We start from the raw sequence: 24,463 nt of genomic DNA, 5'->3' as shown, positions 1-24,463 counted from the left end.
GAAAAAGGCTCGGAGGATGATGGTAACATTATATTTAAAAAACCCGCTTGCATAAATGTGTAAAAATAATTACAAGACTTCTATTCTAACGAGTCCAAACACACACTCTAACAGTTCAACAGTACCATATTATTGTATTGTCATCAGAACTACATCATCCTCCGAGCCTTTTTCACAACTATGTTCGGGTCGGCTTCCAGTCTAACCGGATATAGGTGAGTACCAGTGTGCCACAAGGAGCGACTGCCTATCTGACCTCCTCAACCCAGTTACCCGGGCAACCCAATACCCCTTGGTTAGACTGGTGTCAGACTCACTGGCTTCTGACTGACCCGTACGACGTCCATTAAGCACATTAATATCAGTTTGTCTACGCTGGAATAAGTGCCTACTAAAATGGAGTTTAGTTAGCGAAAAAAATAAAACAAAACCAATGTTATTAAAACTAAAATATTTATTAATTAAGTTATGTTATTTTAAACGTAAATACATTATTGAGAGTACAAATTATTTACAACCATTTACAATTTTTCGATACATCCACTGTGACGCACACGCATGTATCTCGTGGTGTACTCGCTGTAGCAAACAGTAACACATTGCGCGCGAACATTACTAACATGTCCGCGACACTGCAACCGCCGCGCGAACACATGCTAGCTGTGGACACATTTGTTCACGAGCAAATGTGCGCGAACAATTTTGGTAGAATCTTGCCATAAGAGAACTAAATGTCGAATTTGTTTCCATTGGAGGACGTCAAATTTTTGGTTTTATGTGTAAATGGGAAAAGTTTATTGAAAAACATTTGCACTCTAACACATAGGTGCTAAAAACTAAAAAAAACATGAGTCGAGCTTACTTGCTACATGAGATAGGTTCCATCACAAAACTTTCAAAACAGAATTTGTACTATACAGTATAAAAACTAGATTTATTACAAGCTATGTAAATAAAAAAAATACAAACGTCCAAATTGAAAACCTACTCCCTTTTTTGGGAAATCGGTTAAAATACAATCAAATTGGCAAGTCACTTTGTTTGACATCCTACAGTGGAAACAAAACAACTTTTATCTAAAAAGCACATATACAGAAATGCCTGCATTTTGTCTTAAATACCTAATATCGTATCGTTTATAAATACATAATTTAGAAACACATGCTAATTGATAATCAGCACACAAAACAAAAAAAATGTCTGTTCCCGATAAAATATTGAACCGATTTATAGTATGACCGTTTCTTAGTGCAGTTGAAAGTTGTCAGTCAATACAAAATGCAATTTTCCCCTGAAAATTGGCAGCTGTCAACTGCACAAAACTTACAGTGCCCTATGAGTGAAATTCGGTATACATATCGATCGATCAGAACTGTGAGAATTTTTTACTCGAGAAGTGGTTCTCCCCGGACATAGGTGAAACCGTTTTACCAGTTACTATATCTCATAAATTATTTGTTAAATATCTCAGTACTATTTACTAGCAGTTGCCCGAGGTTTCACCCGCGTCCTTGAGATAACTACTTCCTAGACTCCTTAACGGGCCAATCCCTAATATTCTATCCATATATCTTTTTAATGTCAAAATTATATCTCTGGTAAGCAAATTAACAGATAGATAGAATATGGGAAACAGTCGTTAATCTATAAATATTACGTTAAGTTTGAGTAGGGCTGCCATCCGTCCGGGTTTACCCGGATTTATCCTCGTTTGGAGGCCGTCCAGGCGGGATTTCAAGAGAAAAGTGTCCCTTTTCATGTAAGGAAGCACCTGACTGAATTTAAGTATATGGTAATAAGTAAATGGATTAAAAATGAGGTCTTGTTTTGTTTAAAAATAAATGTGGACTCCTCCCAAATGTCCGGGTTTTTTAATGTTTGTCCGGGTTTGGCGAAATTCGAGATAGCAGCCCTGAGTAACAAACACACTGTGGCAATTATAACATTGGTTAGGAAAAAATCACGTTTATTTTACTTTTATACAGCTAAATCATAATTATACATAATAATATTTATATTTTACTCGGATTATTGCCTTGTCACTGTTTTTTTTTTAAGTTTTCTACTCTTTGTCTTAATATTGTTTAGGTAAAACACGCCTAAGTTAGCGTCCTTAACATAAGCGGAGCGACTGGATATTTATTATAAACAAAATGAAATATGTAGGTAAATCAAATTGTATAATAGCGACTGGATATTTATTATAAACAAAATGAAATATGTAGGTAAATCAAATTGTATAATATCTAAAAGTACTGTATAATATCTAAAAGCACAAAAGAAGATTTAGAAAATACGAGATTCTCTCTTTATGCGGTAATTTGACGCACACAAATGCATCTCGTGGTGTACTCGCTGTAGCAAACAGTAACACATTGCGCGCGAACATTACTACAATGTCCGCGAAACTGCAACCGCCGCGCGAACACATGCTAGCTGTGGACTCGCACTGAAGCAATTTTTTTTTTGAAATGTTCGCCAACTAATTTCGTACTTTTTGGCAAATAGTTAATTTGCTATAAAATAATTTATTCAGCTAGATTATATTGATATTTCTCGTGTATAAACCAAACTGAAGACATTATTTTCGCTCCGCTTAGGTCTTCTAACCTAACCTTTTAAATTTTCTATTGTACTATTAAAATTAAGCTAACAACTCCTAATTAACATAATAAGCTTAATTAATCACAAAAATACAAATTCTTTAAACAGTCAACAAAGTTACTATTCAATAAAAACTTGAAATGACGATAAAAATACAAAAATATAGTTAAGTAAATACTTTAAATAAATTTTGATCACACAAATTATGCATGCAAGAAAGATACAAAGAAATAAACCAATATAGAAACATAAGGGGGTAGATATGTCAAGTTTTCACTTCAAATATACAGTAATTTTGAAATTATTATACTCAAAGAAAAAAATATGCCAACCGTATAAGTTATAATTTGGACAACTACTGCAATTAACAAACATGCAGAAAAATCAGACACACAATGAAATTATAAATCAAAAAGCCTTAAAAAGAAAAGGTAAGAGCACATAAAATACATAATTTGAAGTTAAATTAGTTTTGCCTGCATTTAAAAAGCGAGATTCCACAGGTGTGAGGCACTGTGACGCACATGTCTGTATCTCGTGGTGTACTCGCTGTAGCAAACAGTAACACATTGCGCGCGAACATTACTAACATGTCCGCGACACTGCAACCGTAGTGCGCGAACACATGTTAGCTGTGGACTCGCGACGTAACGTACACATTTGTTGTTCGCGAACAAATGTGCGGAAACAGTTACGTTTTGGTGGAATCTCGCCTTTATGTCACCACTCCCAGCAGTTTTTAAAATTAATAAAATGTATCATACATTTCAATATTAACTTCTTGGATACGTAGCCGGCGACGTCGCCATGGCGTCTAAATGAGGCAGAGCTCTAAGCTTAAAGAAGAAATAAGTGTCTATTAAACAGTAACTTCAGACTGTCTAAAATTGTCAGTCCATTGTGTACACTATACAAGATTACGAGTCCAAGCACAAAGTGTTTAATCACTTCATCTTCTGCAGATACCTATTCAATCAGCTCTAATATTTGGTAATCTGAAACAATAAAGAAATAGGATGATAAAACTAGTCAACAATAATGTTTTCAATATTATAATAATACTAATTATATTCTCGCGGTTTCACTTGCGTCCTGTGGGAACTTCTGTCCATATCTGGATAAAGTATAGCCTATGTCACTCTAGGATAGTCTAGCTTCCTAACAAGTGAAGACAGTTTTCAAATTAGTTCAATATTTTTGGAGCTTTTAGAGTACAATCAAAAAAATATTTCCCCTTCATTAAGGTTGTCTGTAAGAGATCACTTTTAGCGATAAGACCGCCCATTGTGTCACCGACTTTAAAACCTTAGGTTCAGCTCACGCGCTTGCGAAGGAAAATTCTAAGCGCCTTGTTGACACTTCTCGTGACCCAAGGGCTGGCTTTTATTTCGCACAGAGGTTGAGCATTGCCATCCAACGTGGCAATGCTGCCAGCCTTCTGGGTACATTACCCAGTGATAGCGATGAGGAGCAATTTTTTGATGCAATGTATTAGTTTTAAGTTGTATATATAAGTTTATTTTTAATTTTTAAAATTAATGTAAATATTATGTAAATACTTCAAATCTGACAACCATATTATTGACATTGACACTTTTTTGTGATTTTAAGTATTCAATTATTTAATCATAAATTATTATATTATAAACCTTAGGTTAGTTTTTTGCTGTTGTATTTTAATTGGTGGTCATAATAAAGAGTATATCTATTAACATAGATAGAAGTATAGACTTCCATAAAAACAGGAAAACAAAACTAACTTTTCTGCTGTTTTTTGGCAACTGACTTTGAGAATATAATTCTTTAGAAAGTAATGTTCAAAGGAGATTCAGTATCAACTATAAATATTAAGTACGAGCTTTCGCTTGCGGTTTCACGCGCGTCCCGTAGCCGGATGGTGACAAAAACTATCCTAAAACCTTCTCCCGGGTCTAAGTTACCTCCCCTCTAATTTTCAGCCAAATCGGTCAAGCCGTTTTCATGTTATGTCGTGACAACGGTAAGCGGGTTTCATTTTTATATACATAGATTATCCTTGTCTATGCCCAGAAAACCTCAAGTTTTATTAACCTTTATCTGATACTGTAATTGTTATTTATAGACATAGCTATTTATAAAGATGATTGAAAATGCCATGGGTAGGATTATTATGTCAATATATGACTTTTCAGATCTGCCTAGTCTACATATTTCCAACTGTGTTGGGATCGGCTTCCAGTCTAACCGGATGTAGCTGAGTACCAGTGTGCCACAAGGAGTGACTGCCCTATCTGACCCTCTCAATCCAGTTACCCGGGCAACTATTATGGGTTCTTAACTATTAATTATTCGGGTGCAGGAAGTAGTTAATTAAGTGGGAGAAACTGCAAGGAACAGACAGTACAATTATAAGTAGTAACTTTAGTTGAAAAATACACTTGATGACTTTCAAGGAATGACTCATTATTGTGAGTGGAAAAATTTCTGTGTAAACGAGTTTAAACGTGTCTATAAAAGAATTTCTTATGCCATAGAATAAGGTGCTCTGCAATACACCAAACTAGATCACACTCAGTTAAACTAGTGTGACTGGCAAACCAAGGGTTCTGTGTAATTTGATAGTGTATAAAATAGCCTAAAATTCATTGTCTTTATATGGGAGTTGGAACTTAAATTTTAACATCTTATTTTGTACCCATATTCTCTACAAAATAAACAATTTGATTTGAGCCTCCTAAAGTTTTTACATTACCGAGGGGACAGCAAAGAGAGCCAATCTTTAGATGCGCTTTAATAGTATTCTTTAGCCTTTTATATGAGATGTCTTAATGTAGATAATGTTTTGTTTTTATAAATAAAGCCTATATAAAACTAATGTACACTAAAGTGTACATTAGTTTTCAGTATTTGTTGCAGCAACAGAATTTCATTGTCTGTGAAATTAACTGTCTAACTATCACAGTTCACATCATACAGCCATGTCATAGACATCAATTTCTTAGTAAATGTAAGACAGCTTTACCATAGACCTACTTACATACCCAGTTAGTACAAAGTCAGACAAAGTGGTACAAAACCTTCTTAACACTAAAAAACAAGAAAAAAACAAAAGAAACTCTCACCTCAGCACTCCATAGGGGCTATAGAATTTGAATTATCTCCGTAACCACTCAAACTTCCTTGGAACTCGATCCCACTGATCTGACTATCAGCATTAAACGAGGCTCCATAAGAATCATTACTAGGTGCATGTGTTGTCTCTAAGTTCCCGTCCCCGGAGTCCGCAGCCGCCGCCGCGTCAGGTTCCGCCCAATTAATCTTAAATCTAGTCACTCTAGGCTCAGAAGCGAGTATATTCCTCACTACTTTGTCAAATTGAGGCTTTGCAGGCGGATTTTCACGTAGCTCCGGTTCCGACTCTGAATACTCGTTATTAATGAAATAACCTACTCTAACGAACTCTTGGCCTCTGTATGAACATGTTAGGAGCACCACTGTAACGCCCAGAGCGTCGTTTTCTGGGATTCGAGTTACGTCCGGCGGTGGGGCTTGAAATACGAACATGTGTCTGCCTTCTGGGATAGGTCCTACGTAAATCGTGTCTAAAACTTGATCGTGTTCCTCTGTTTCTGCTGAACCAACGTATATCATCTTCCATTCTAAGTCTTCCTTTAGTTCTTCGATACATTCGAACGTTAACTCGAATTGGAAAGGGTTGAGAAACGGACTCGGATTGTCCAATACAACAACATTGGTTATGTGCACTTTTGCCATGATTACACGATTTTAATTTTGATTCACTTCAAACAAATGTCTAGCACGCGTTTTCGACCACTTCTAGCGCTAATTAGTCCGAAATAATGTGGAAAATAACCGTTTTCTCGTAACGACAGCAAATTCTGTGGGTCGGCGAAAAAATGACAATAATTTTGGCGGTTGAAAATAGTCACGTGATCAAAATAACTATGGAAGGCAGCGCTGCGGTGGAGATGACACGTACTAAAATTAAAAAGTTGAAGAACTTTGACAGCGAAGATGATAATCAAAAATTAAGGCTTTAAAATTAATAATTTTTGCTTGGAAAAGTAATTCTATAGGGCAGCTCGAACAAGCCCTTCATTGCTGATACAATAAATAAATAAAAACTTACATTTTCCGAAGTTTTCTATTAGTTTTTCATCAATTTAGCACCCACAAAATGACAAATAGACTGACATAGACAAAGATAAATTTTGATTAATGTTGCCAATTACTATATTATCAATCTTATCTTTGCTATACTGTTTTGTCTATGCCTATGAACATAAATAGATATTGCAGAAAAAATGTTTTTCTTTTATATATTTAACAATACGCAGAAAAAAATCAAATGACCGAAACTTTAATTCAAAAAATTATAAATAAATAGGACACTAATCAAAATATTTAAATTTTCATACAGACAACATATTCAGTGCAAATGTCATGATGAATAATAAATATGGCGTCTGTGCTTTGTGTTCATTGTGCATGTTTTCGTCAAATATTTGTTTAAATGTGTTATTGTGATATAAAACAAAAGGCTATAATTATCCCAGCAACACTATCATACCTTTCACCGCCTCAACAATTATATAACATGAAGGTCAAACGATAAAATCAACCATTAAACTAAAGAGAAAGGTGTAAGTACCACAGTTATAAAAAGGTAATAATTTTTTGCGCTCTCTTTTACGTTTGTACACATAATTGTTATTTAACGACTGCATTACAACCTTACCTACGTCATATATGTGAGAATTTCCGGGTTGCACATCTATATTGTGTGTAAATCGAAAGTTTTCACGGGTATCCTTTTAGGTCATGTGTTTGACAATCATTTGTCTTTTTAAGGATGGGTATACATTTTTTTATACTGAGTCATAGTTGTTCACGTCCCGTATGCCCCCCGCTATTAATTTGAGCGTCAATTGTTGATCGTAGCCTGCTATACTAGCTTTAACAGTCATGCAACTGCTCAATTAGTTTTAAGCTTATTGCGCTCTGCTAATTAACGCTGAAATATCGCATTTTCTGGTCCAAGTATTGTTTTAATGAGCTCTGCTTTGTTTAAAACGTCAAGGTAACTTGAATAATTAATTTCAGTAGGTTAAACTGCTCACTAGCATACAAATTCGCATTGTACTAGTTAAAAATATTAATTAGTTAGCTTCCTCCCGCGGTTTTAACTGTATCCTGAGGTAACTACTTCCCGCACATTGATAAAAAGTAATCTACATGTTGTTCTAGAATTCAAGCTATGTTACTGCTAAGTTTCATCAAAATCCATTTAGTAGTTTTTGTCTAAAAGAGTAACAAACATACATGCACACATAGTTTCTTACAAACTATTTCCCTTACATGGATAAAAAGTATCCTATAGCCTATATGTCGTTCTGATAAAAACTGCTAGGTTTCACAGTAATCCATTTAGTAGTTTTTGTGTGAAGGGTGGGCGTTCTTGAGCTGTCTCATGTAATTCTGACATTTGGAAACTGCTATTCTTCAGCCTACTTTGAATAAACAATTGAAGATTTTGATTATCTATTTATTTTTAGCAGCTGAATGACAACTAAACCAATATGGCGTCCAGAGACGAGAGAGAAGGACCCGTGTATTACCGGGAAATACAAAAGAATGCATATCTTAAACGGATACCGAATGATACTGGGAGCAGTAAACTTAGATCCTTAAGTAGTAAGGTATGTTATCATCTGCGTAGCCCTTTCCCAACTATGTTGGGGTCAGCTTCCAGTCTAACCAGATGTAGCTGGGTACCAGTGCTTTACAAGAAGTGACTGCCTATCTGACCTCCTCAACCCAGTTACCCGGTCTACAAAATACCTATAGGTAAGACTGGTTGTCAGACTTACTGGCTTCTGACTACTCGTAACGACTGCCACGGATGTTCAATGACAGTTTAACGTGGCACCCGAAACACAGTCATTGGTGTCCAAGATATACTTAGAAAGTACATACAAACTAAGACAAGTTGCATTGGTACTTGCCTGACCTGGAATCGAACCCGTGCCCTCATACTCGAGAGGTTGGTTCTTTGCCCACTAGGCCACCATGACCTTCACGAGTACATACATAGGTTATACACTTTTCTAAGACACTTAAGCACATCAATATTTTTACAATTATACTCCAGTTCAATAGGCACTAACTAAAGGTAAACTATCTTCATATATAAACTAGTGCTTTGCTATGTATAAATCAAACTACATATTTTTATTTCAGAAAACAGTGCCTTTGAAACCAATGTGGACCCAGCTCTGTGTGCATAACGGCAGAACTCCTTATTTAGAACAATATCCTGAAGCTAGCTGCCCGGCTACTATGAGCCATGCACCGGTAAGAAACTTGAAGACTTTTGAAGCTTACTATAACTACTCTTGTATTTATGTACTAGCTGACTTCATCCCAACTGTACCATCCAACTATATTCTACAGATAAACTCCATCCAAAGGTTGTCTGGAAGAAATTGCTATTTAGCAATAAGACCGCCGATTGTACTGTGTTTTTGTATGTTGTGATGTCCTGTGTTGTGTCTTGGTGTACAATAAAGAATAATCTATCTATCTATCTATCTATCTACTGTCCGTACCGGGATAAAATATAGCCTATGTCACTCGGGAAGATTGTAGCTTTCTAACAGTGAAAAATAATTCTAGTTGGGTTCAGTACTTAAATAAAGTAATTTCAGTACAAAAAGGTAAAGCAAGCAAGTAGGTAAGCTTAAATAAGATAAAAATTTATATGTATAAAATGTACATGATAATACGTCGATAGCCAATTTCAGCCACGGCGGCTGCTCTCATATAAGATCAGTCAGCTGCGCAGGACATACTATAGAGCACGCACATTTGCTTGGACTGCGGTGCACTCACTATTCCTTCACTCTCATAGCGCGATGGGACGACAATCCGACACCACCGGAGAGAGATCACAAGCAGGACTGACATTTGCACTGAACGCCATTATTATTATTACATTATTGGAACAATATCTGTTGCCTAATCATCCTAAGAGCCTTTTTCCCAACTTCCCAACGTAGCTTCGTACCAGTGCTTTACAAGGAGCGACTGACCCTGACCCCCTCAACCTAATACCCCTTGGTTAGACTGGTATAACAATATCTGTTGCCTACTTACTACGATTAACCACTGACTAAATGACCACACAGGTATGGCGAGCGTGTTTAAGCGGTGCTCGTCACGTGACTGCCAGTGTGACTCCCCGCGCCGGTGATCAGTATGATTTCCTTGTGGATACGGATACTGGGGCTGTGAGAATGCTTGCGCCTGATTGGTGAGTAGATCAATACCCATTTTGAGTTACAACTTTGATATTTTTAGGGTATCTTCCACTTGAATTTTTATTTTTTGAGGTTTGTTACAGTAATTTTAAGTTACAACGATAGCAGGTTTAGTATCACCGATAGTCACTTAATAATTTTTACAATATTATTTTACTTATAAAATAAAAGAACTGTTTTAAGTTGAAGAACGTTTGTCAGTGTCTTGTACCCTTCCAATTGATGAAACTTGTATACTATACATATGAGAACTTTTTATCAACCTGTGTGCAGCAAAGTCGCGGTGGCCTAGTGGGTAAAGAACCAACCTCTCGAGTATGAGGGCGCGGGTTCGATTCCAGGTCAGGCAAGTACCAATGCAACTTTTCTAAGTTTGTATGTACTTTCTAAGTATATCTTGGACACCAAAGTCTGATAAAAAGGTGAAGGAAAACATCTTGAGGAAACCTGGACTATAAAGTCTGAAATCACCAACCCGCATTGAGCAAGCGTGGTGATTAATGCTCAATCCTTCTCCGTGTGAGAGGAGGCCGCAGCCCAGCAGTGGGACGATAAAAAGGCGGTAACAGTGTGCAGCAAAATTTGCTTGCAATTTGTTTTACAAGTTTTAACACAATCAAACTTTGTCCACAGGGAATCAATGCAAGACTGGGTAACAACCCTCCGAAACACACTCCACGAGCTCAAAATCCTCAGTCCCGGCGAGAACGTGTACTGTGCAGCCCCAGCTCCGCCCCCAGTGCCGGCCCCCCGCGCCGCCGCCAGAGACCCCACCTCCCCGCTGCCCCCAACACCGCCCACACCGCCTCACAGGTACCAACAGGACAGCTAGAACTACTGCCAACGTGAACAGGATACTTAGAACAACATCCTATGATAAACAGGACAGTTAGAACAATATCAGACGGTGAACAGGACAGTTTCTAAAGATACTAGGTAACAGGACACTAAGAACAACTGTCTAGGTTTTACAGGACAGGGTATATTACAGACTACACCACCAATACCACTGAATAGGTAGGAACAGGACAGTTAGAACATAAGGAAAGCTCTACCATCACCTACGCTACCAAAGCACTCGATAGGTAGGTTACAGGACACAGAACAACTGCCCAGGTCTTACAGAACATGTTTATTACCGCCTACGCCACATACACCACTGGACAGGTACCAACAGGACAGCTACAACTATTGCCAACGTGAACAGGACAGGTACTAAAGATACTAGGTAACAGGACAGGTAGAACTACTGCCAAGGCTCTACCATCACCTACGCTACCAAAGCTCTTGATAGCTATCAGGACAGTTAGAACAAGTGTCTACAATGTACAGGACAGATCTATTACCGCCTGTGAAACCTACATTACCTGACAGGTAGGAACAGGACAGTTAGAACATCCAACGGTGAAAAGGACAGGTACTATAGGTAGTAGGTAACAGGACAGTAAGAACAACTGTCTAGCTTCAATAGGACAGGTTCTAAACATACTAAGTTGCGGCGAGAACGTGTCTGCCGCCTACACCGCCTGACAGGTAGTAACAGGACAGTTATCTAGCCTTTTACAAACTAAATTTAATATTGTAATTAGTGGCTCAGCAATTACTGGCTCTTTTTCAAAATTTATTTCAATGTCGTATAGCTCCTATTTATCGAGGTAGCTCTAAGCTAATTTATATCCGGGTGCACGAAGTAGTTCCCACGGGATACGGGTACAACCACTGACCGAATCTAGTGACAGATAAAACTCTAATAAAGAATAAGCTTATCTAATCATAGTTATTTTGTTGCTTTTTCAGAGTACCCGGCATAGAATTAACACCAAGACCAGCACCTGAGGCTTCTCGAATCGAACCTACCCGCGTCGAACCCAATCGGATCGAACCCACGCGAGTCGAACCTAACCGGATCGAACCCAATCGAGTCGAACCAACTAGAAACGAACCCAACCGGATCGACGCCCCTCGAATTGAATCTCGCACCGACCCAACCAGAATAGAACCCAACCGCAACGAACCCAACCGGATCGAACCGCCAGAACTTCCCCCGAATTCTGACCAAGAAAGTATAGACATTTCAAATTGGGATACTCCATTTTCTTCCCTACCTAGTACCAGTCAAGCTAAGGCCGAACCTAGAAGTTTGGCAAAGATATGTGGGCAAAATATATGTTTGGATGACTCGATTTTTAAGAGGAAAAATGTTACCGACAGTGATGAAGAATTTTTCAAAGAGATTGATAGACTTTGTGATGAAGAAGAGAGTGAGTTTAAGCAGACGGTTCTAGTTAGTAATGGGGAGAAAGATGGAGTCGTTGATAGTGGCAGGTATGTACTCATTGTTTTCTTTTTACTAGCCTGTATTCTATTTTTATCTGAGTGCAGAAAGTTCTTTGAAGAGGCGGGTGGTACCTCGGAAACAGCTGGTTTATTTATACTTTCACATAATTAATCCCTTCACATAATATTATAAATGCGAAAGAAACTGTCTGTCTGTTACGCTCTCACGTCTAAACCACTGAACTGATTTTAATAACATTTGGTACAGAGATAGAGTTTACCTTGAGAAAGAACATAGGATAGTTTTTGTCTCGGACTCTTAAAGAATTCTCTTGGAAACGCGATATAACCGAACTCTACACGGGCGAAGCCGCGGGCGGAAACTAGTAATATATAAAAATGTGATCAGATCACCAATACTGGGAAAGTAACTTTGAACCTTCAATATAATTAAAAACATTGTTGTTATTTTTTATTTATGGATGTTTGTCACGCTTGCTCGCCAAAATTATTGAACCTATTGAGATCAAATCTTGTACACCGATAGTCTAAACTTCTAAAGCCTGAGAATATCATGGTTACTTTTAGAAAAAAGGTTATTAATTACAATGATTTTTATGTTTTTTTTCTTTGATAATAATTTTTTGGAAGGCGACCGAGAGGGAGACCAAGGAAACGCTGGAGGGAAGACTTGGACAGCTTCCTCTCGGACTGGCCTCAAGCAGCGATGGATAGAGAAAAGTGGAAGGCTTTGGGGGAGGCCTTTGCCCAGCAGTGGGACAGCATAGGCTAATAAAAAATTTTTCTTATAATATATTATTTTTCTTTTTCAGTAATCACCCAGCAACGAACATAACAGTGATACAAGTTTCAAACAAGGAACCTCCGCACACAGCCATTCCCGTAATGGGACCGGAAACGGATGTATTCGACTTCGAATTCAAACAAAAATTAACTATTACCGACCCCCCAAATCCGAATTTCGTTAATATAGTAAATACAGAACAAAATGAGTACGGAACCACATTTTCAAAAAACGATTCAGATTATGGACATTTAAGTCTAACTACAACTGTAAACTTAACAGGCTCAAACGACTCGGAATTTCCGACTTTTCCGACTCAGTCGACTTTTCCGACTCCGAAGTCGGAAGAATTGTACGAAAGATTGTGTATGGCGTCGACTTCGAATACTAAACCGTCGCCTTTACCTGTAAAAAAGTTGAAGAGTGTAGAAAAAAGTCGGAAATCTTCACTACCGAATTTAGAAGTCGGAGATTCGACTTACGAGTATTTGTTTTTAAGTAATAATAATACTAATACGGTTAACGTGAACCCTGAAGTTAACTGTAACGGTGATTCGAGTAGGGTTCAAGTTAGTTCTGTATCAAATGAACCGATTAATCGATTAAGATCGGTAGAACGGTCTAGGAGTCAAAATGCGTATGATAGCAATGTAAGACCGAGGGAAATTGCTCCTAGAAGAATACAGAATTCTAGTCCGAAAAGAGAAATTAAGATTGGTAAGTAATTTACTTACAAGTTGACATAAGTTATATGGAATTAATGTGATTTTTTTAATATAAATCGGTTATAGAGACCTACCGTTAATTACGACAAAGTACATAATTATTGGATTATCCGCGAAGCCTTTTCCCAACTATGTTGGGGTCGGCTTCCAGTCTAACCGGATGCAGCTGAGTACCAGTGTTCCACAAGGAGTGACTGCCTATCTGACCTCCTCAACTCAGTTACTTAAGCAACCCGATACCCCTTTGTAAGACTAGTTGTCAGACTTACTGGCTTCTGACTACCCGTAACGACTGTCAAAGATGTTCAAATGACAGCCGGGACCCACCTACAAATACTATGTTTCAAATCGATTCAGATAAACGTGAGATAATCGTACACATACATACAGGTAAAACTGCGAACCTCTTTTTTTTTGAAGTCGGTCAAAATTATACATATATTCATCCTCCTGCTCTTATCCCAATTTTATTCTCGGTAGGCGCAGCATGCTCCTTCCATACTCTTCTATCTGCCGTCATCTCACAAGTAACATTCTTTCTAAGGTTTTGCCAAAGATTGTGTGTATGGTCTTGCACAAACACATAAATAATAGGTAATAATGGCGTCCACGGCCGATTTCGGCTACGGCGGCTGTTCTCATGTAAGGAGATCAGCCAGCTGCGCAGGACATATTATAGTTTGTGCACATTTGCTTGGACTGCGGTGCACTCACTATTCCTTCACTCTCATAGCGCGATGGGACGACAAGCCGACACCACCGGTGAACTACGGAAATGATAAACAATACGTCTACATCTGAATTGCATACCTCCTTTTTGGAAAGTCGGTTAAAACGAAGGGCCTCATTTTACTTGTTTGTTTCAGAAAATTCAGAACAGAGTAATATTCAAAATAAGCCGATTTGGAAGAGAGGGTTAACCGAGCTATCTTTGCTGACTAGACTCAAATCTATTGGGTTGAAGAAAGAGAGTCCTACTCGACAGGATGATCAGGAGAGGTGAGCTATTTATCCCTACTAATATTATAAATGCGAAAGTAACTCTGTCTGCCTGTTAAGCTTTCACGTCTAAACCACTGAACTGATATTAATAAAATTTGGCACAGAGATAGAGTTGACCTTGAGGAAGAACATAGGATAGTTTTTATCCCGGACTTTTGAAGAGTTCTCTTGGAAACGCGATATAACCGAAATCTACGCGGGCGAAGCCGCGGGCGGAAGCTAGTATTTTATACTTGTTGATTGAAGCGGTTTTACCTGGGTTATGAGGGTACTACTACTAGTACCGGGATAAAATTGTTTTAATTATATTCTGATATAAGTACGTATAAACTATGTTACTGCCGAATTCCATTAACATCCATCAAGTAGTTTCTTAGTAGTATCTTGAACTAGTCGATTCACCCGCGTCCCGTGGGAACTACTGCCCGTACCGGGATAAAATATAGCCTATGTTACTCGGGAAGAGTGTAGCGCCCCAACAGTGAAAGAATTTTACAAATCGGTTCAGGAATAGTTCCCGCAAAGAGACAAAATGTTTGTATTCTGACATATAAGCTGCAAAGTTTTATAAAAATCCATCCAGTAGTGTTTGCGAGGAAGAGAAATAAACACCTGTACATAAATATTGACTTCTAAACAAATATAAGGTAAAAGGAGGAAAAAAAATAATTGGCTTGTTTGTACACTAAAAGCTCTGAAACCACTAAACTGATTTAAAAAAATCTATCGCAAACGCATAAAAGCGCTGGCGGAAGTTAGTATGATGATAAAATAAAATAGTTGTTATTAACTTTGCAAATTGAACCTAAAAATAAATAACATAAAAAATATATTGTTATAGTAAAAGAATGTATTTTTTCTACAGGAGTTCATCAAATGTCACTTCACCAGTGAAAGTCGTGCACAGATCTAGACCGGAAGTGAGGGTAGACTCAACTAGAAGAAGAAGTAGCTCTCTAAGCAATGGTAAGTCATCTTCCTTTTCCCAACTATGTTGGTGTCGGCTTCCTGTCTAACCGGATGTAGCTGAGTACCAGTGTGCCACAAGGAGCGACTGCCTATCTGACCTCCTCAACCCAGTTACTTGTGCAACTTGATACGACTAGTTGGTAAGAGTTCAGACAGACCGGCTCGGAGAGGAGAGCAAATTCTTACACGTTGAAAATTGCAACAACATACATGACAAACATTTTAAAACCAAAAAAAAAAACAAATCGGACCAGCCATTCTCGAGTTTTAGTCAGACTAACGAACAGCAATTCATTTTTGTATATAAGAGTATAATTGACAGCACCAGACACGTGGCAACACTACACCGGCCCGCCGCACACTGACGCCCGCCTCACGCCGCTCCGCGCGCGTCAAGTGTGCGCGTTCCGCGCGGAGCAGCGGCGCGGGGCCGCGTTGCCCGCTGCCGTCTCCGCTAGCACGCGGCCCGTGTTCGTTGACTATGTTAATCAAGTGTGGTGAGTTGCAGTGTGGGCACCTACTTCCCGCATGTGGGTAAAGAGTAGTTTATAGCATTCTTAAGCTAAGCGTCTACTTGTCAGTATCGTACGCAACGGACGTATCGCACGCAACGGATCGTAGTATTATTTATATAGAAACTCAAACAAGTGCGTCCACCTGTCCGCATCGTACGCATCGCACATCTTGTTTGAGTTTCTATTTACTCGGGGATACTGTGACTTCGCAACGGTGAAAGAATTTTCCCGATAGATTCAATAGATTCGGCCAAAAATGTGGTCTCTTGTATACTAACACACTGAGGCTCGGCTCACGCCGCTCCGCGCGCGTCAAGTGTGCGCGTTCCGCGCGGAGCAGCGATAATATACAAATACGACACATACTGTTGCAAAAGTTTCAATAATATATATTATGTAAAAATGTATTTCTTTTTTTTAACACTGTTTAAATATTATTATTTTCTCGTCTACTCAGGATAGCATGGTGGGGAGCCTGGGGCTGCCGCTGGACGGGGCGGGCGGGTGACCGCGTGGCGGCCGTGGCCGGCAGGGCTCCAAGAGACGCCGCACATGCTAATAGAGTTATTACTACTGCTAGTGGACATACGGTAATGTTGTACTTATTTTATTTTACCATTTATGTACACAGTAAACATATAAAAGAAGTAGAAGAAAAATAAAAACCGGTCAAGTGCGAGTCGGACTCACGCACGAAGGGTTCCGTACCAGAGCAAAAAAGTCATGTTTGTTGTATGGGAACCCCCCCAAAATAATTATATTATTCTAGTTTTCAGTATTTGTTGTTATAGCGGCAACAGAAATACATCATCTGTGAAAATTTCAACTCTCTAACTATCACGGTTCATGAGATACAGCCTGGTGACAGACGGACAGAGGAGCGAAAACAATAGACAACAGTCCCGTTTTACCCTTTGGGTACGGAACCCTAAAAATGTACAAAAGTACCGCTTATTTCTGTAATCATCCTCCTGCCCTTATCCCAATTTCATTTGGGGTCGGCGCAGCATGTTTTCTCCTTTCATACTCTTCTATTATTTTCTTCATGCTGCATAAGTTTTATAGTCGGCCGCCTGCCTGACACCAACCCTCTTTGGGAATGCTTTTGTGGTCGTTTACCCGTCACCGTGCGGATGGCCCAAAGTGCAGATGTCTTGCACTGGCCTTAAGGTTCCCTTAGTCGCCTCTTACAACACCCACGGGAGAGAGATGGGGAGGTCCTATTCTGATCCGGGACCTTCACGGATTATTTCTAATACTTTAGGAATTCATCAAAAATAGTCTTTTTAACATCCTTTTAATAGGTCGACCCAGTCGACCTACCATCTACGTAGTATTTTCCCAACTATGTTGGGGTCGGCTTCCAGTCTAACCGCATGCAGTTGAGTACCAGTGTGCTACATGGGGCGACTACAGTTGTTTAGGCAAACCAATAATACTTGGTGGCCATAGCTGACTTCTGACTATTCATACTGCCAAAGATGTTCAAATGACAGCCGGGACCTTCCAATTTAACGTGCCCTCCGAAACACAGAGGAACTCGTCACAATTACCCATTTTACTTTAAAAAGTTTATCAAAAGATTACGTTTGAATTGTAATAACTTTTGGAGTAAAACGAAAATTACATAGAGGTATATTATTATCTCGAATGTTCAGCTCACGCCTCATATCTCATCTTCCGAGCCTTTTTCCCCAACTGTGTTGGCTTCCAGTCTAACCGGGTTCAGCCGAGTATCAGTGCTTTACAAGAAGCGACTCTATCTGTATATCTGTAGTCATTAAAGCATTTGGTTTAATGGGTTTTAATTATGTTTCAGGTGGACATATTATTTCATCGTGTACCGCTCGGCAAAATGTACGTCATCAACAAAAGGGACCAAGAACCTTTAGGTATGTATTGTATTATTAATTTAATTACAACAAAACATATAAAATATAGCGGTCACGCAAGAGTGGTTCCGTACCATTTTATCCACAAAAAAAAATAAGACGGTTTTGTTTGGGAATCCCTCTAAAATACGTAGTTTATTGTAGTTTTCAGTATTTGTTGTTATAGCAGCAATAAGAAAATTTAAACTGTGTTACTATCACGGTTCATAATATACAGCCTGGTGACTGACGGACAGCAGAGTTTCAGTAATAAGGTCCTGTTTCTGTGGTTTTTATTATATACTAGCTGATCCCGCGAGCTCATGAACTCTGATCTCATGAACCGTGATAGTTAGAGAGTTGAAATTTTCACAGATGATGTATTTCTGTTGCTGCTATAACAACAAATACTGAAAACTAAAATAAAATAAATATTTTGGGGGGCTCCTATACAACAACCATGTATTTTTTTTTGCTCTTTTAAAATAATGGTATGGAACCCTTCGTGCGCGAGTCCGACTCGCACTTGGCCGGTTTTTTTTATATAGGATTTAATTATAATTTTGTTCACATCCCCAGGCCTACGTCTGGACAACGAGTGCAATATAACGCAGGCGGCGCCGGGCGGCGCGTGCGGCCGCGCCGGGGTGCCGCCGCCCGGCGCCTGGGCCGTCACCGAGATCAATAACAGACCTATTAACTTGATTACTGTGAGTTTTTCTTATTATTACTAGCTGTTGCCAGCGACTTCGTCTACGTGGGCAATATAGAATTTCCAATTTTCAAATTTCGTTCATTTAATCGTTCATTGCTCATCCCCCGTAGGTGATAGCGTGATAATATATAGCCTATGTGTTGAACCGGCCCCCAGGTAATAGTCATGCAAAATTTGATTTAAATCCATGCAGTACTTTTTGAGTTTATCCGGGACAAACATACAGACAAACAGACATACAGACAAAAATTCTAAAAACTACATATTTGGGTTCAGAATCGATTATGGATCACCCCCCAAGTATTCTTTTTAAGAAATATTCAATGTACAGTTTTGACTTTACTATCATTTTATTATAATGTATAGATTATTTACCAGCTACCACCCGCGGCTTCGTTCAAGTGTAATAGTGACTTCCGGCAGATTTTTTGCTGCTCTAGCGATGCCGACCGTTTTGACCAATAGATGGCGCTGTATGTCCTGAAAAAAAAAATGCGAAAGTAACTCTGTCTGTCTGTCTGTTACGCTTTCACGTCTAAATCACTGAGCTGATTTTAATAAAATTTGGTACAGAGATAGAGTTGACCTTGAGAAAGAACATAGGATGGTTTTTATCCCGGACTTTTGAAGAATTCACCTGGAAACGCGACATAACCGAATTCCACGTGAGCGAAGCCGCGGGCGGAAGCTAGTTATAGATATAGATCAATTAATGAATTTATATTTTTTACAGGGTGGAGAGGACGATATGAACCGACTTAGCAGACATGGTACTGAAGTGTCCATACTAATACAACCATCAGCTTTCGTGAAAAAACTACGTTCGGCACTCAAAGCAAATAAGAGCTTATTGGGCATGAGATAAAGTCTAATATTAAATAATTTCAATATAAAATCTCAAAATTACTCGAACCTAGAGGCTTTTTGCTCGAAATATTACTATCTCCCGAGCCATTTCCCAACTATGTTGGGGTCGGCTTCCAGTCTAACCGCATGCAGCTGAGTACCAGTGAGCTACAAGAAGCGACTGCCTATCTGACCTCCTCAACCCAGTTATCCGGGCAACCCAATTTGTCTTGGTAAGACTGGTTTTGCTCGAAATAATAATAATACATAGTTTGAAATATTGCTAGAATTGTTTCTGAAAATTTGCTGTCTTTATCGCACAAGTATCAAATTAGATAAGTTAAACTGATATAGTAATATACATATCATGTTGATGTGTACTTTTCTCGTAAAAGAATCTTTTCTTAGGTAACATTCGAATATTATAATCATCGGCACGGATATTGAGCCCTGACCTTCTCCTGCGCAGAAGTGATTAATTGGTTTATTGCCTTAAGTGTACAGTGCGCAAAGCGATCCCCACTCTTCCGCCGAGAACTCATTATCCGTGCCGATAACTATACATATTTTTAGTATATCTCATCTACCTACGAAATTTATTTTTACTAGGGAAATTTGTACGATTTAAAATATAACGATGACTAAACTATAACCAGCCGTTTACTAACTATATTTGGTGAAATTGACAATTTGACGGTTTATTGGTTATCGTTATAGTTAAATGGTGCAACCCACTCTTATTAAAATATTTGTTATAGTGACTACCATAGATTTATAAATCCGACAGATAAATTAGCAATGCGTGACAGATAACTATATATTTTGTAGTTTTAGTCCAAAACACAGACACTTTAAAGGCCTGTATTAGCCCGGAATATTTCGAAAAATATTTTTAATGTTCTATGATCAAAATCAAAAAATTACACAAATACCGATTTTGAATTCAAAGAAAGCATATATTTATATTTGCTCACAAAAAAAAAAAAAGAAAAAGTCTCTCAACTGATATATTAAATTTTTTGGGTCACTGGATTGCCAATTTATCTACTACTCTATATCTATGGAACCAACAGAAATAAACATTTTGTAACTTTTCAACTGTATTAACGACTTTTTGCACAGAAATGCAAAAATATTTGTGATAACAAAATTTGTAATTTTTGACATCCATATCGACTGACAGCTTTGGCCTGTTACATGTAATGAGGGAACAATTTTTGTATAAACACACATATAAATATTTTTTCTATGTAAGTAGTTTTGTAGAGTTCACATCAAAAAACGATGCCGTTGTGAAATTAGCTTCTATCTTTTTTTTTAGCGACGTCAAAAATCATCAAATGACCTCTGTGGGTTAGCAGCGCTGAGGGAGTGTCAGACTCTTACTGACTAAACACCGTCGTGTTCCGTCGTAGGCCTTTTATGTACCAGCGCCGCGGTAACTCGCGCGAACAATCCCGCAGCCCCGGCAGAGTTAGCTTCTATCTGCACTAATATTATAAGAGGAACCATTTTTTTGTTTGTTTGTTTGTATGTACCGTAAAGGTTCCGAAGCTAGGGAACCGATTTGAAAATTCTTTCACTGTTGGGGCGCTACACTCTTCCCGAGTAACATAGGCTATATTTTATCCCGGTACGGGCAGTAGTTCCCACGGGACGCGGGTGACACCGCGGGAAAAAATTATACTGCGTATATGGCTAACTTCACAACGGCAAAGTTATAATATATGATAAGTGATAGATTAGCTTTTAGTCGCTTTTTTTTAATATTTACATTTTTACACTTTGACTATACAGATTTTGATATAACGTTTTTGAGCAGTTGATAATAAGTGTAAGAGTTTTGATGTTTATTTTCTTATAAATTAAGGTTCGTGTTCATATTATTTTTCTGATTAATATAAGACTTATAACTTAACTTGACTTGGTATCTGTGGAGATCAAAGGGGGAGGCCTATGTTCAGCAGTGGACGTCCTATGGCTGAGATGATGATGATGATAAGACTTATTTTATCATTAAAAAATCTCAAAAAAATTACCCTCTTATTAAGTAATCATCTGCTTTGACCAACTATGTTGGGGTCGGATTCTAGTCTAACCGGATGCAGCTGAGTTCCAGTGTGACACAAGGAGCGACTGCCTATCTGACCTCCTCAACCCAGTTAACCCGGGCAACCCGATACTCCTTGGTAAGACTGGTTGTCAGACTTACTGGCTTCAGTAAAATATATTTTCCCGTTTATTATGTTTATACATATATTTCAAGTACATGTATAGTTTATTTTTTTGTAGTGAACATAAATAAAATTTTGTAAATTATGTAATATAATTTGATTCGATTAAATAAAAAAGCAATGGTTAATGTGATAACTTGTATATACATATATTAATATAGGTATTTTATATGATCTTTTTATAGAGTAATTTAATTAATTATTTTAAATCTTATCCATATTTAACCAAATTTATTTAATTTTCAGAATTCATTTACCTATACTAGGTTTTCGGTACTGATATTTGTATTTGAACTGTTTGTATGTGTCGTTAATTATAAAACAATTGTGTCTCGCATATATCTGCGCTCCAACGGGTTAAGCCAACCGCCCGTTTTCATGAATATGATATTACATTTATTTTTGAGGAAGAATTCTCTATGAAAAAATGTAATAATTGGTCTGCAAATTATTATATTTTTTTTGTCCCAAAGGTGAAATAGGCATATCATTTCTTGTAGAATATTTGATACGTAATCGAAGTCCAGAACATAAAGTTGCACTAGCACGTCGTTCTAATTTTAATATGGTGTTCTAATTTTCGCACATTTTTATTCTTTGAAAAGATCATTTTTTTTATTTTTGCGTATTTTATTTTTTTTTCTTTGTGCTAATCAACATAATATGTTAACCAGTATATTCATGTATTTAATTTAATGTGATTAGGTACGACACACGCGATATATTTCACTTTTGGGTCAAAATGCTGTAGACCAATGTAAAGACACTTGCTAAGCAAATTCTTTTGTCATTCTTAGTAGAACATGTAAGTATTTTTTTATTGGTTATGGACTTTTTATTAAATGCAGTTATTCAAAGAACTAATATTTCTATACTCCATTTGAGAAGACATGTAAATAAAGATATACAATCTTGATAGGAATTTTTATTTCAGAACTCTGTTTTAAAATGAGACAAAAATCAATAATAACAACTATTTTGAACATTTGAAGTAGTTTATTTTGTTTAATATGGTACCTATTCGTGTAAATTTCGTGGTGGCCTAGTGGGCAAAGAACAAACCGCTCGAGTATGAGGGCGCAGCTTCGATTCCAGGTCAGGCAAGTACCAATGCAACTTTTCTAAGTTTGTATGTACTTTCTAAGTATATCTTAGAGACCAATGGCAGTGTTTCGGATGGCACGTTAAACTGTAGGTCCCGGCTGTCATTGAACATCCTTGACAGTCGATACGGGTAGTCAGAAGCCAGTAAGTCTGACACCAGTCTAACCAAGGGTATTGGGTTGCCCGGGTAACTGGGTTGAAGAGGTCAGATAGAGGGCAGTCGCTCCTTGTGGCACACTGGTACTCAGCTGCATCCGGTTAGACTGGAAGCCGACCTCAATATAGTTTGGGAAAAGGCTCGGAAGATGATGATGATGTAGGTATTTGCGTAAATAGTACTATCAAGATTGTTTGCATTTAGTTACGTGCCTTCTCAAATAGAGTATAATTGTGTCACCAGCCTTAATATTTTATAACATTTTTTTTTGTATATGAATTTGTTTATTTTGTGATCTAAGTTTACATAATTACCTATATAACTATTTACAATGTATATGTATACATATCTTAATGTGATGATTTCAAGTCTGCAATACATTTTTTGTAAAAGATTCTTGTGTTTAATTCAAAACTTACTTCCTAGTGACGTGTCCCGGAGTAACTTTTGTCTGTACCGGGATAAAATACAAGCTGTTGATTTGCATCCGTGCCATATTCAAGGAGGTAATTATGCTAATGATTCTCGACCCAAATCAATAAAAAAATTGGTACGTAATCTTTTTTCTTTCCATTTTTTTCGGAATTCCGTAAATGTCACCTAGCCTTATTTACACTTGGCGCGTATGTTACTGGCGTTAAAACCGTGCTGCACCCTTACACAAACGCAAACACAAAGCATAGGTACGCAACGATCACTCATAAATTTCATTCATAAAATTGCATGACTTCGGAAATACCACGACATTACAATGACAAAAAAAGCAGTGCATATTAGTTATTTCCCATCTACTGTAATTCCAATCGATTATTTACGTATTGTATGTCCTCCTCCTGAGCTATGGCACAAATGCAAATCAACACCTTGTATAGGCAGCCTACGAGACTCAGGAATAGTAGCTTTCCAACAGTGAAGGAATTTTCAAATCGGTTCATTAGATACGGATCTTTTGGGGAACAAACAAACAAACAAATATTTTCTCTTTATTACACACATTAGTACCTATATACAGGCTTCTCCGTTACTATCAAACTAACGAGGCATTCGGGTTCCTCGAGACATCTGTCAAAGATTGGTCTTGATTTGGTTAGAAAAAAATAGTCGGGTTCCAAAGTTGTGTTAGAAAGAATCATAGACATAATATTAGTAAACAGGACTGCGCATTTTTAACCAAAAAACGAGCCGAGTGAAATAGTTAGTACGGAGGCCGTCTGTCCCTTTCTAATAGGGTGACTATGAGATTAAGCTATGTGAGACCAATCCGAGTTTGCTAAGATTATTAAACACAGATTGGTATTGAAGTTTTAACTTACGCAGTTT

The 24,463-nt window shown here is 37.9% G+C and overlaps 3 protein-coding genes across 5 annotated transcripts in view; 1 reads left to right on the top strand and 2 right to left on the bottom strand.

Moving 5' to 3' along the window:
- The window catches only part of LOC124644500 (xaa-Pro aminopeptidase ApepP-like), a 47,245-nt gene extending 40,410 nt beyond the window's left edge, over positions 1–6,835 (bottom strand). For both annotated transcript variants that reach the window (XM_047183911.1, XM_047183916.1), the window contains exon 1: positions 6,734–6,835. The gene's annotated coding sequence lies outside the window, so the exon portion shown is untranslated. The remainder of the gene's footprint in view (positions 1–6,733) is intronic.
- LOC124644502 (histone chaperone asf1) lies at positions 435–6,531 on the bottom strand. The gene is made up of 2 exons (XM_047183922.1): positions 5,706–6,531; positions 435–3,599 (listed from the first exon to the last, which is right to left on the bottom strand). The coding sequence occupies exon 1, from the start codon at positions 6,355–6,357 to the stop codon at positions 5,707–5,709; it is 651 nt and encodes a 216-aa protein (XP_047039878.1). The 5' UTR covers positions 6,358–6,531; the 3' UTR covers positions 435–3,599; position 5,706.
- A 220-nt stretch (positions 6,836–7,055) lies between the features above and the next one.
- Positions 7,056–23,537, top strand: LOC124644425 (WASH complex subunit 2). 2 transcript variants are annotated; one of them, XM_047183766.1, is made up of 14 exons: positions 7,056–7,247; positions 8,160–8,303; positions 8,845–8,958; positions 9,792–9,916; positions 10,557–10,736; positions 11,721–12,248; positions 13,034–13,722; positions 14,597–14,729; positions 15,598–15,698; positions 16,024–16,198; positions 16,674–16,806; positions 18,036–18,108; positions 18,667–18,797; positions 19,536–23,537. In XM_047183766.1, exons 2-14 carry the CDS (start codon positions 8,184–8,186, stop codon positions 19,665–19,667), a joined length of 2,634 nt encoding a protein of 877 aa, XP_047039722.1. In that variant the 5' UTR covers positions 7,056–7,247; positions 8,160–8,183; the 3' UTR covers positions 19,668–23,537. The 2 variants fall into 2 exon arrangements, with proteins under 2 accessions (XP_047039722.1, XP_047039721.1); XM_047183765.1 differs by having other exon boundaries at positions 7,056–7,270.
- Positions 23,538–24,463: the final 926 nt, after the last annotated feature.

The sequence above is a fragment of the Helicoverpa zea genome, chromosome 30 (genome assembly GCF_022581195.2).
Source record: "Helicoverpa zea isolate HzStark_Cry1AcR chromosome 30, ilHelZeax1.1, whole genome shotgun sequence".
In the NCBI taxonomy this organism is placed as follows: domain Eukaryota; kingdom Metazoa; phylum Arthropoda; class Insecta; order Lepidoptera; family Noctuidae; genus Helicoverpa; species Helicoverpa zea.
The sequence above is the reverse complement of the archived record's forward strand: the minus strand, read 5'-3'. Positions and strand labels throughout refer to the sequence as shown.